Source organism: Epinephelus fuscoguttatus, linkage group LG22 (genome assembly GCF_011397635.1).
Source record: "Epinephelus fuscoguttatus linkage group LG22, E.fuscoguttatus.final_Chr_v1".
NCBI classification, from domain to species: Eukaryota; Metazoa; Chordata; class Actinopteri; order Perciformes; family Serranidae; genus Epinephelus; species Epinephelus fuscoguttatus.
In genome coordinates, this window is record NC_064773.1 from 12,070,867 (window position 1) to 12,083,327 (window position 12,461).

Genomic DNA, 12,461 nt, shown 5'->3' on the forward strand with positions numbered 1-12,461 from the left:
AACAACATCTAAATTATAATTAAATGTCAGCTGAAATGAGAGGCATTTTGCTATGTGCATTATGAATGTAAACCCTGCACATTATCTGACAACATTTACTTAAAGTTAACAAAATAACTAACTAACTAACTAATATAACATCTAAAAAAAAAAGATCAATTGTGGCTGAATTGTGAAGCACTATGCGCCATTCAATATGAATGTGCGGGTTAACATCCAAATGCTTGAGCTGAATGTGGTTGCGCATTGCTCCAGTCGAGTGATTGTATGCCAGTTTTTCCTGACACAGCCTACATGCTACCTTGTTTTCATTTTCTATGTCAAAATACAGCCAAACCACGCTGGTTTTGTGAGAGGACATCTCTCCAGTTTACCACCATGCTGTTTTAAAACTCCAATCTACTCAGGCATTCCTGCGGGGAGGGGGACTGCAGTCTAACGGCTCTGCAGCACCCACTAGTGGCGGGCAGCTGCATGACAGTTAAGTGGCCTTGTACATGGTTAACCGTCTATTTCTGGTGCCAACTAGAGAGGGGGCGGACGTTTCATCGTTTAAACGACTAATCATTTGCAATAATATTTGCAACCCCTACTACTCTCTTTACAAGTGGATTACAGCCATGCGTAAAGCGTAGCTTTAACAGTCAACTTCTGACAAAACTGTGCAAACCAGGTGATGGAAATGTGTCTAATTCACATTTCTTTTCTGTGACATTTCAGGTAATTTTTGTGCGTGCAAAAATCTGGGTGAAATTGAATAACTTTTTAAAATGTGCTTTTTTTCCCAAGTATGAGTCTTAAATGTTTTGCAATACAGTAGAGTCAGTTCAGGTCACAGGATTAATCTGACAGGCTCCCAAAATGCAGTCGCAGACATAAAAAAACACTTCCTTATGTAGTTAAGTAGAAAAACATTCCCCACACCATGAAGGCTCACATAGATTACTAATGTAAAATTGATTAGTTATGCTGTCCTCAGTAATGAATAATTAATGGTGTCCTTTCTATCGAACACTGGCTGATATCTGATTCTTACGGTAATGAAAGGATGTATCTGTGTATTGTTTATGCATATGGTGCAGTGTGTGTATGTGAGGACTGCAGTCCGTTTTACATCAATCAATATTCCAGTGTTGCAGAGGTCCCTTTGCAATCTGGAGTGATTTGTGACCTTTTGGTTTCTGCCTCATTTTCTGCCTCCATCTTCAGTCTGACTGCTGCTCTGTTGCTCTTCCCATCTGTCATTTTCCTCCCTCTGTATCTCCTCTTGATTTTTCTTAAAATTTTCTTCTAATTTAAGATTTTTCTGCCAGCACTTCATCATATCTTTAACATGCCCCCCAAGTGTCTCTCTTAATCCTCTCCCTCTTTAACTTGATTTCTTTGCCCTCCTGTTTTTTTAGACTGTCTTTGTAAGGATGATTTTTCTCTCGTCATTAGATCTCTCCCTCAGCACCCCCCCTCAGCTCTCTCCCTCTGCCTCCCCTTTTAAAAGCTACAGATCAGACACTGCAGTGGTATCTGTCTATGTAATCTAGTGTGACCTGCGTCCTCTGCTGCATCATATGGTTCACTGAGATATCAGGTGGGCAGCATCTGCCCTCTGACACCTCATGCCACAGTGCTCATCTACACACCTGCCTCCTGGGAGCCAAAGAGCCCCAGGGAAGGACGCAGTGAGCATGTGTGAGTGATAAAGTTGTTCTGCTGTTCCTGCACCTTTCTGGTCTCTGGTTAACTCATTGTGGCATGCAGAGCTGCAATGCAAAATGATGTGCCACTTGTTTCAAGATTATTCTAAAATGAGCATCAGCATCTCAACAAGAGAAGGAAAGTAAAACCTGATTTCAGTGGAATCCTTGAAACTCTTGATTTGTATTAAGGATGTGCTGTTATCTCATCCAACCTTGCTCTTAGAAAAATAATAATACCCCAAACTTCAATATGAAATCAAGTGAAGGCACAGATGTTTCAAGTTGCCTCTCTGTCAGCTCTGCTAAATTTGTGTTAATTTACGCTCTTATGTCTATTTTGAAAGACTTAGTGTTGCTTTTTGTGGTTTGCTTTGGACGGTGGTGGCGTGTGGCTGCAAGTTACTCATTGGGATGTGGAAATCAACTCACCAGTCTTTTAGCTCTCCTTCTGCTACTTCTACTAGCTAGCCAGGTCAAGGTCTTCATCAGTAAACATCCAGAAAAGATGTCGGTGAAGATTAGCAGTCACCCAGGTCATGGTAACCATAAGAGTTATATCGAGGTGAACTGGACTTGCTTGAGTTGCAGAGAGGAAGAGACACGAAAACAAAACAACATTGTCATTTCTTACGTTGCAGTAAGGTATCTGAGAAACTCAGGAGGATCCTCAACAAACACCACATCCCTGTGCACTTCAAACACACTGAGACAGAAACTCGTCCACCCAAGGGCGAAACACCCAGGCATAAGCAGAGTAATGTAGTGTATGCAGGTCAGTGCAGCCAGGAATGCAGATTTGTACATTAATGAATCAAATCAACCACTCCACAAGCGCATGGCACAGCACAGGAGAGCCAGCTCCTCAGGTCAAGACTCAGCTGTCCACTTACATCTAAATGAGAAGGGACACTCCTTGCGATGTTCACGTCTTGGCCAAAGAAGACAGATGGTTTGAAAGATAAGTGACAGAAGCCATCTACGTCAAACTGGAACGTCCATCGTTAAACAGAGGAGATGGCTTATGACACCACTTATCACCCACTTTCAATGCAGTCTTGGGATCCCTTGCCAGATGACTTAACATTCCATTCTCACCTGGACTCCTCTAACCCTAAGGACACACAAGATGGCCAGGTGATGGCCTTAATGACTCTGTAAGGGTTCACACCAACATGGAGTTTAAATCCTGAAGAACTGAAGAAGCCTCTTGGATGGGAGACAAAACGTCTTCAAGAAACTCAAGCAAGTCCAGTTGCCTATGGTATAGCACTTGTGATCGAGAAAAGAGGGAGAAGAATGAGCACCAGTTGAGCTAGCATCCTGCTAGTCATTGCACAGGCAACAGAAATAAGCTACACGACCTCCGTGCCACATCAGTTTCCAACAGGATGTCAGGAACTGTAATGTCCTCTAATCCTCTGAAACTCTTGGACAGCAGCATTCAACCAGGTGACTCTTTTTCTATGTGCGTATGTGTGTGTAATCCAACAGAGCAGAGTACTCTGGTGAGAGAATGAGAGAAGGCATGTGTTTTATTATGAATACGGACTGGTGATGGTGTGATTGTGAGGTGCTGTCCTTGGTCTGTCTGCTGTGGAATCGCTGCTATATGCTATTTAGAGGTGACTGAAGTGCAGTGCTGCCCATGTTCGGGAGGAGCGACCATGTTGTTGAGTTTGGAATATGTGGACAGTTAAATCATTACATAATCGGAATCCAAAGATTACAGCAGCCAACAATGTAAGAAGATGGGGAAAAAGGACTAAATCACAGTACACAAGTTAAAGGAGCTGATGGGATCACATTACACTGGGGTTGTACCTTGAATTATTCCATGTGACAAATAAATGCTGATTGAAGTGACTTAAAGATCTTGTTCATTGTTTGTTTTGGATCTATTAACAAGGTTTTATGAATGTGCTCCATCTGCATCTTGACTTTAGGGTCACTTTGGGGCAACTGTAAATACAACACCGACACAATAGAGCAGAAAAGCTGCCAGATGGAAAACCAAAACGGTAAACTTACAGACTGTATAGGCAGAGTTGAGTGATAAATCTCTGTGGGTCTGTAATTAAGTAAGTAAAGTCAATATAGTACAGCACTTTTCACAGAGCAAGGGCAAGGTGCTCAACAGAAATACATTGATTTAGAATAAGACTAAAAAATGAGTAAAAACCGTTAAAAGAAACAAACAATTAAACATAAGCAACAGCAAACCTCGAAAAACACTTATTACAAACACTAGCCAGAACAATGTGAGACAAAGGCCAGTTTGAATATGTGAGTCTTCTGCTTTTTAAAGGCATCAGCAGAGTTCTACAGTGTCAGAGCCGTCACCTCAAAGGTGAGCACGAGGTACAACCTGTAACCCCTGTTCAGGAGGGCAGTGGCCCTCTGGTGATATAAGGATGGATCAGGTCAGAGATGTACACAGGTGCTTGACCTTAAAAGAATGAGTCCTGAATTTGATGGGAAGTCGATGTAAAGATGTGTGTGCTGTGAGTCGACCTGCTGTAACTGGTCAGCAGCTTTCCAGCAGGTTAAAAGAGAATTGCAGTAGTCTCGCCTGGATGATACAAAAGCGTGCACAATTTTTTGGCAAGTTTTCTTAAATGAAAGAAGCTTGTATGGGCCAATGACTTGATATGCTGATCGAAGTACATAGACTGATCAAATATGACAAGATTTCTAAGATTAGATTGTACAGTGAAGAAAGGCACCCAATACAATGAGCAACTAGTAGCATTTGTCACTACAAGCAGCCTCTTTCACAACATATATTCACATTTGATCCACTTGTTAATTTAAAAATTGTTTTGTAGCTTAAGAAGCAATTTCACGTTGCCTTCTGTCCTTGTAAACCTCTTTTCACACTGTCTAAATAAATCATCTCTTGTCATTCACCAGTTCTTTGCGCGTAGATAATGCAATTGCAGATTAATCTCGTCAGGGTACACAAATCTTCTGACCTTTGACTTCCTCATGATTGGTTACTGAAAAGTTTTTTTTTTTTTTTTTTTTTTGTTATTTGTGCTGACAGCGGCCGACCCCACCTCTCGCCATGGCCCTGGAAGAGGATGAGGCAGAAAAGAGTTGCGGCCCCACTGGATTCTGGGAGGCCCTGACGCCCTGCAATGGCTGCCACAACCTCGGCTTTTCCAGCCTGTCACAGGTACCCACACACAAAGCCTGAATAAGCCTACAGTAACTGGGCAGCGGCGGCAAGACGGTTTGAACCACACACACACACACACACACACACACACACACACACACACAAACAACATGGTCACTTAATAATCAACATTTATAAGCTTGTCACATGGTGTGAAATAACACGGCATGCGCACATACACAGACACACACACACACACACACACACTGCTTCACTACAGTGAAATTACAGGCTAGTGATATCCCATTGTTCTGGGTGAATACTTTTACTGGTTACCTTGGGAACGCAGCGAATGAGCCGTCACAAGAGAGACTGGCTCTCCTGGCAGCTCTGGATGTTCAGTCGCTGTCTCTTTTTTGCTCATATGCTTGTTCTGTCTTTCATCTTCACTTTTTCTCTAGTTATCAGAATCCCCCCCCCCCAAAAAAAATCTCCTTATCTCTCCAGTTTTGAAACTTTTACCTTTTTATGAGAGGGACTTGGTTCATGAACTTCGAATGAGTAACATTCAACTGAAATATCTGATACAGCGAGATCACATAAATGGATAATCATGCCTGTCGGGCAAATGTGAATATTGCAGCAGCAAAGGAATACACAGTAGAATATGAATGTGACTTTAAGCGTTTGATTCATATCGTATTTCATAGAGGGCCCAAACCAGCATTGATTTTTCTGTCAGAAAACTCAGGTGAAAGAGTTTTATGTACACGCTACATGGAGAGTTGATATTTGGCATCTGATGTCTGATATCAACAACTCATAATGGCACTGGGAAAAATAAGATGAAGTATAGTATATACACCTTTCAAACATATTTAGGTGTTGTAGGTTGCACTTGAAAGGATTTATGCTTCAGGTCTACCCATTTTCTGAGCCTAAATCACAAAATGAGGCAGCAGTGTGAGTCATCTATTCCCACTGATGTAGACTTCATATATTTACCCTCCCTGCCCAAATGAAATATTGGTGTTAGGTACGAACAGTTAACCCAGGAAATAGTTGGAAATTAGAAATGTAGGCCTGTTAAACACTTTGTGCACAGCAGGTGTACTGATCTCCCTGCTTGCATTGCAGTGTTTATACATTGTGCACGTGTTCTGAGGGCTGGACAGTATGGCCTTTAAATAACATTGCAGTATTTTTAGGCTACATAACAATACACAATATTTATTTGATGTTTTGACTTCTCCTTCGCCTATGAAAATACCAAAGCACTGTTACAACAAATTTAACAAAAGAACTGTCATAATAAAGTAAAATTAGGTATTGTAATTATAATGAAATGTAAGCACACCCACTGGGACTTGTATTCTGAAGCACGCAGCTTGTCTCGGGCCTAAAATGTCAGTGTTTTGTTGTGAACTTCCATCTTTCAGTCAACACTTACAATGTTAGATGCCTCACCTTTACATCTTTATAAAGGTGAGGAACTTTGAGTAGCGATGTTGGGGTTCCAGAGCAGCCGCTGAAGGATAAACATAGCCAGATCCAAGACATCGCTGTTGATCTTCAGTGAGATCGACTCCCCATAGATCGTCTCGAGCCCAATCCGTACGTAAAATGGATTGTATGATAGAAGCTAGTTGTTGACTTCTTGGCGTTCACCAATGTTAGACGTTAGCAGTAAACGAAAAGTTTAATTGGTACAGTGGTGTCGTTAAACGTGAGGGTTTATTCACTGTGAGGTGAAGACAAACAGTCCTCTGTTTCATTTATTCATAATATTTGCCAATCGCACTGGTGCACCACTGTTGCAAAATGTGACTAAATGGTTGTGATCTTACGTCCTGCAGGTACAAAAACACACACCTTTCCTGCTCACACACCGTCACCCAGGAGAGAACAGTCTGGATGGATGGTAGTGTGTGACGTGTCATGTTTCTGAGTCTTCTTTTCTTCTAGTGTCTGTGATGAGGAGAGTGATTTTGTATATCCCATGTGGAACTAGCCTGGATAAATCAAGTATAATGGATTCATCACACACTTCTATGTGTTTATTTCCTTGATTTTAATCATATGTTTTTTTGTTATTATCATTTGGATATTTTTATTTTGAATATTTTAATTTTCTACTGCTTTGTCTTACTGTGTTCTCCCGTGAAGCACTTGATCACAGGAGAACACACTTGCACTTGATTCTGTGATTGAGGTGCACTCAGACACAATAAAAGATAAAAACAAAAATATATACTCTATACTGAATAGTCTCTGTACAATGATGGTGCCCAGTAAAATACTGTACAGCAGCAGTGCAAATCAGTATATATTGAGACTGTATGAGCGCTACAGGAAGGTGAAAGTCCTTAAATAGAACTTACTGTGCACTGGAAATATTCATAGACACGGAACGAGGTGAAGGTTGGTTATATAATACGAGATGACATGATAGGTGCACTTAAAGCACGTACATTGCATATGTAGTCAGCCAGAGGGTCTGAAAGTGGGCCCTAGTCTCGATGGCCATTGAGGACAACTGTATGATTTTACAGCCTTGAATTGGCTGCAAAGTCATGACAAGATGGAAAGAGACAAGTTTAAAGTCAGCCAAATTCTATGTTTATCAGCCTACTCGGATGTCTATGCAGTAAAAGGATGCAAACACTTTTGAAAGTGGTGCTGAATGACCAGAGAAAAGGGGAAGAGGAGGAAAAAGGAGAAAACTACCATAATACACTGTGCCAAACTAGACCAATATACACTCTGGCTTGTGGGTGACATAATGCGAACTTGTCCATTTGAAAAGGGGATGTCTAGACACTGGCTAGACGGGGGGACGTTTACCACAGTTTATTTATACATACTACCCACATTGCTTTGATAGAAAGCTGGTGGAAAATTGGCGATTTGTAATTATAACTCCAAGCAGAGAAAGGTTAGTTCACCAAATTGAGATGGTATGCATCTCTCATACCTTTTATAACCAAGTATACCCACTGATATACATAGTTTGGTGCATCAATTTTAGAAATTGAAGTATAAAATGATTAGTAATCTTCTACTTGTTACCTCTGTGTGAAATGTCCTGTTGTACCTTTTAACCAAAAAATCTAGAAAAGCGAGTTTAATTCTCCCCCACTTCCTTGTATTCCTGCTCCATCTCTTCTTCCTTCCTTCCTTCTGTTCTTCCTTCCTTCCTCCCCCCTAAGCCGTTCGTGCTGTGTATATAAGTGTGGTTAAGTATGTGCAGAAGAGATTGTTTAGCGGAGAGATGCGTGCTGGCTCAAACAGCAGGACATCTGACATTTACAACACAACAGACCCTCTGTCTTGTATACTGGCAGCCTGCCTGCATGACTGGCACACTGCCTGGAGAGGTTTGCACCTGGATAAGTGTGTGTGTGTGTGCATTAATGTGTTGGTGAGTAGAAAAAAAACCCCTCCTCTTCGCATGTCAGTTTAAATGTGAGCATGAGGGTGTACAGAGCATATTTGGTGGCATCAGCTTTACTGTGTGTGTGCAAATGTGTGTCTGAATTTGGCATGGCTTCATTTTGAATTTGTGTGGGCGGGTTTGTGTGTGTGTGTGCGTGTGTGTTGGTGGAGGGGGTTATAGAAAAAGAAGAAGGAAGGAACAGAGTGAGAGAGTTGTTATCACATAATTAAGTTAGCACTGTGCTAATTTGCCCTGTGTAATTATGAATAAACAGAGTTAACATAAAGAGAGAACCCCGTGCGCCCCCTCTGAGGATGAATGGACAAAGTGAAACATTCTCATGCTGCAGTCTTTCCATCTCTTCCTCTCGTCTTATCAGCCCACATGAGATCTGTCAACCTAATTCTCTTTTAGCTTGTTTTGTATCATCCCTCTCTATCCCATGTTCGTCTCTCCCTCTCCCTCTCTGACTCATCTATCTCTCACTTTATATTTCAGCCAAAGTGTGTTAACCTTTGTATCGATTGTCTGAGTGCGAAAGTTTTCTGGTCGTCCAGTTGTCACTCGAGACTGTCAGTCAGAGAGCTGTCTGACAAGTCATACAGGAACGATCCCTGCACTAAAAATCTTAGCTAACTGAACTTAAGTTTAATGTGTAAGGAATCTATTTAAAGCTGGGGGTGGCAGAAATCCGGAAAAGGCAAAAAAAAAAAAAAAAAAAAAAAAAAGGTAGTAGAATTATAAAATCACCCTCCTCTTGCAGCTCTTCCCTCTCAGTCTAAGTCCTTCCCATCAGATGAAAATGGGTATATGGACAAGCTTCATACAGTAACCCAGTGTTTCTCACACATTGATTTATTTAGTCTTATTTCATTGCAGAGTTGCACACAGCATATTTGCCGAGCCCCTCTTTGACCCACCCTTTCTTTCTTTCTGTTTATCAGATCACAAATGACAAAAGAATTAGATTAGCCACTCCACAGTCTTTTTTCCTCACTCCCTCTAGCTTCAGTTGGTGGCTGTAGTGGTTCAAATTCAGCCAGCACAGTGGGCTGGTGGCCAGCAGCAGTGCCCAGTCTGACCTGTGTAATGGCAGCAACAGAAAGTTTGCTGATCTGGCATGGAGTCAGGGCTGTCTGGTCCCCCGCAGCTGGAGTTTGTGCTGGCTGGATTCAGGTTGCTGCTGCCGCTGACTTGGGATTTGTCTCTGGAGGTGCTGCCTGCTGTCCTCCCAGTGAGGTGGTCTGGAGTGGCGGGGACTGAGATGGAGGACACACTGTGATTTGAGGCTTAAATCAACGTTAGCTATATAAATGTGAACTTGATGCCACAGCCATGAACCTTTCGCACCGGTTAACAGAAGGCTAAAATGTTGGCAACATTTTCTTTGCTCTGAAATGCTTTGCCAATATTGAGAGGTGATTTATTGCATTTATTGTCAGACTCTCTATTAGAATCTCTTTTTGATAAGTCAGTCTTCCTTGTTTGGGTTGCTTTGAACTGCAGGCAGTTGTTGTCAATGCTGGAATAGGAACTTTCTCTGCAGGGCTTACTGCCGTTGAATCAGGCTTTCACTGAAAGGACGTGCACATGCATCTGCATTTGTAAAACAGCCAGTGGGAGCACTTTCTCTCTGAAATGAACTGTGATTAGCCAAAGTCTCCCGTCATGGGCTAGATTATCTAAAGCCTGAAAACAGAACCAAACAGAGGTCAAGTAGTGTAGTACTCTCTCAGACCAATTGACTTACAATGTGTTACAAAGTTTATAATGGCATTTTGCCCAATGACGCCAAAATAAAACTGCCTACTCAACTATAAAGGCCCCCAAACTATATTTTTTTATTCAGCTGCAAGTGATGGCATCCTATATACACATCTACAAAACAATTAGAAGAATTTCAGTTAATTAACATGAGACATTTTGGTTTGTTTGCTCCTCTCACTCGTTTGCCATGGCTGAGGCTCTGATTGAAAAATATTGCAAAAATGTCATATGTTTGTGGACCAGTCTGAGTGAGGCATTAGAAGAATCTAAATCACAGACAGTTGTGGATTTGGACTTGATTGTCAAGGAGAACCCACAGTAAAAACACACACTCACAGTCTTAATGAAGCAGTTTTAGCTTGTTGAGGTTTTGAGTATAAATTGTAATTAAAGATGTTGTTTTTCCTAATGTTGCTTATTTAGTCAAGAATATTTCATGTTAAGTTTGAGTTTTTGGGGCTCTTTTTTGGTTTGCATATAATGCAGTAAACCATAACAACACCACCACAGACTACATCTTTCAAAATTCATCTGAAATGACACCTCTATTAAAACACAAACAAAAATTGAGCTGTATAAATCTCATGACAGTAATAATTATTGCCAAAATGTTGTATGAGCCTACATTAGTTCTAGCTACTATATGTGTGCCTAACAGACTGACAACTGAGTGTGTGTTTCTGTATTTGTATTTTCATGTCTGCTTGAGTGTGCACATGCTAAGTAGGTGCATGCACAAATTAAATGAATGTGATTATTAGTGTTTCGCTCTGTGTGTGTGTGTGTGTGTGTGTGTGTGTGTCTCTGTATACTCAGTACACTTGTCAGAGACTGTAATTTGCACCATATTGGCCAGAAAAAGAGAGAGAGAGTGCACTCTTTTCCAAGCTAATGGATATAACACGTCATTACAGTCTGTCACATGTTTGTTTGTGTGTGTACGTGTGTATGTATGCAGGCATACGTCCCTGCATAAGGGCGCTTCCCTTGTTGTGAATTTTCATTGCCAGCCACAGGTTTCCTCCCACCATCGCTATGCAAATGCCGACTGACGCCAAAGTGTGTGTGGAGGAGGTTTCCTCTGCGACTTTAACAAAAAAGTTCAGACCTTGCTTGTGGAAACCTTGAGAGCAAACGAAAGAAGAAAGAAAAAAGGAGAAAGATAATGAATAAATGCAAGAAAGATATTTAGATAGAGAGAGGCTGGCAGGGTTGCCAGGCAACACAGAAATTCATAGGATATCAGGCGTGGGATGTCCACCATTGACAAATCTCAGTCACCGTCAGCACAGGAGCGTCAGAGTGCTGCGCACACACTCGCACACGTCAGCGTTTACCGACTGTGTCTCCGAGTTTCACTCCTCTTCTCATCATGTTCTGTTTCTTTATTTTATTTTATTTCTCTGTCTCCACACTCAGACCTCCCCATTAGATTTCTTTCTCCAGTGTTCCCCTCTCTTTTGAGTGGGTGGCTGCTGAACTTAAATATTCTGAGCCTGGGGAGTTTGAAGGAGTTTAGGGGGGAGGCGCAGAGGTTAAGATCAGAGACCCCATGAGGACTCTTGGAGATGTTAAGAAACATCAAAGGCAGGTGTTTCTGAAAAGGCAGAGATTATGTGGAGAGCTCTATGAGCCTGTAAATGAACAGCTGAATGTGCTCTGTAGGAGAGTGGGCCAGGTTTTCAATTTTATGTAAACGGTTTGGGATCTCTTCTGATGTCTAATTTGAATAGTTTAATATCGTGGAAAGTTAGGCTGCATAAATAACGCCATGATATTTTTTAAAGAAACAGTTTTAGTAGCTGTTTCCCCCTGATTGATGTCTTGTTGATTACTTAAAATCAAGCTGCAACTTCCGGGGCTGAAAAATGAAGCCAACGTGGGAGTGCCAAAAACAGCAGTTCCTCTCTTGAGGCTGGCTTTAAAGCAGAGTCAGTCCCCATACACCCCCATGTTAAAATTCCCAACTTTACAGCAGAAATAAACATGTTTACAGTCTGGTATTATTATATAACTCATCCATTTAAATGTTATTAAGGCTTAAAGTTACACATAATTAAAGGCGTGGCTGCATTGAATGATAGGCTGTCTGCTAAGTGTCACCTCAGCTAAATGATCAGATCCACCCCACGCTCCTCTCCAGTTCCACCCTCTTGTCCAGGTCTGGTCACTTCTGGCTCCGAAAATCCAAGGCCAAAATGCCAAACCTGAGGCCTCAAAGCGGGAGTCCACACTCCAATGGGTGATGTCATGGTGGCTATGAAAGCTAAGCCAGCATCATTGTCTGGCCAAATAGCTTTATTAGCCTTTTCAAGTGACATCAGCCAGCTAGCTATAAACCAAAGGTTGTCAGTGCAAGTTAACGTTACGCTCACTGGTCCCTGTTCAGCCTGCACTAATAGCCATGGTAAAGTGACAGCATGTTTACAAACAGAGATTTCCAAAT

The 12,461-nt window shown here is 41.6% G+C and overlaps 1 protein-coding gene across 4 annotated transcripts in view; it reads left to right on the forward strand.

Moving 5' to 3' along the window:
* The window catches only part of anks1b (ankyrin repeat and sterile alpha motif domain containing 1B), a 346,827-nt gene that overhangs the window by 152,067 nt on the left and 182,299 nt on the right, over nt 1-12,461 (forward strand). For all 4 annotated transcript variants that reach the window (XM_049566517.1, XM_049566518.1, XM_049566520.1 and 1 more), the window contains one exon: nt 4,738-4,869. In XM_049566517.1, coding sequence (XP_049422474.1) covers nt 4,738-4,869 — 132 coding nt within the window. The remainder of the gene's footprint in view (nt 1-4,737; nt 4,870-12,461) is intronic.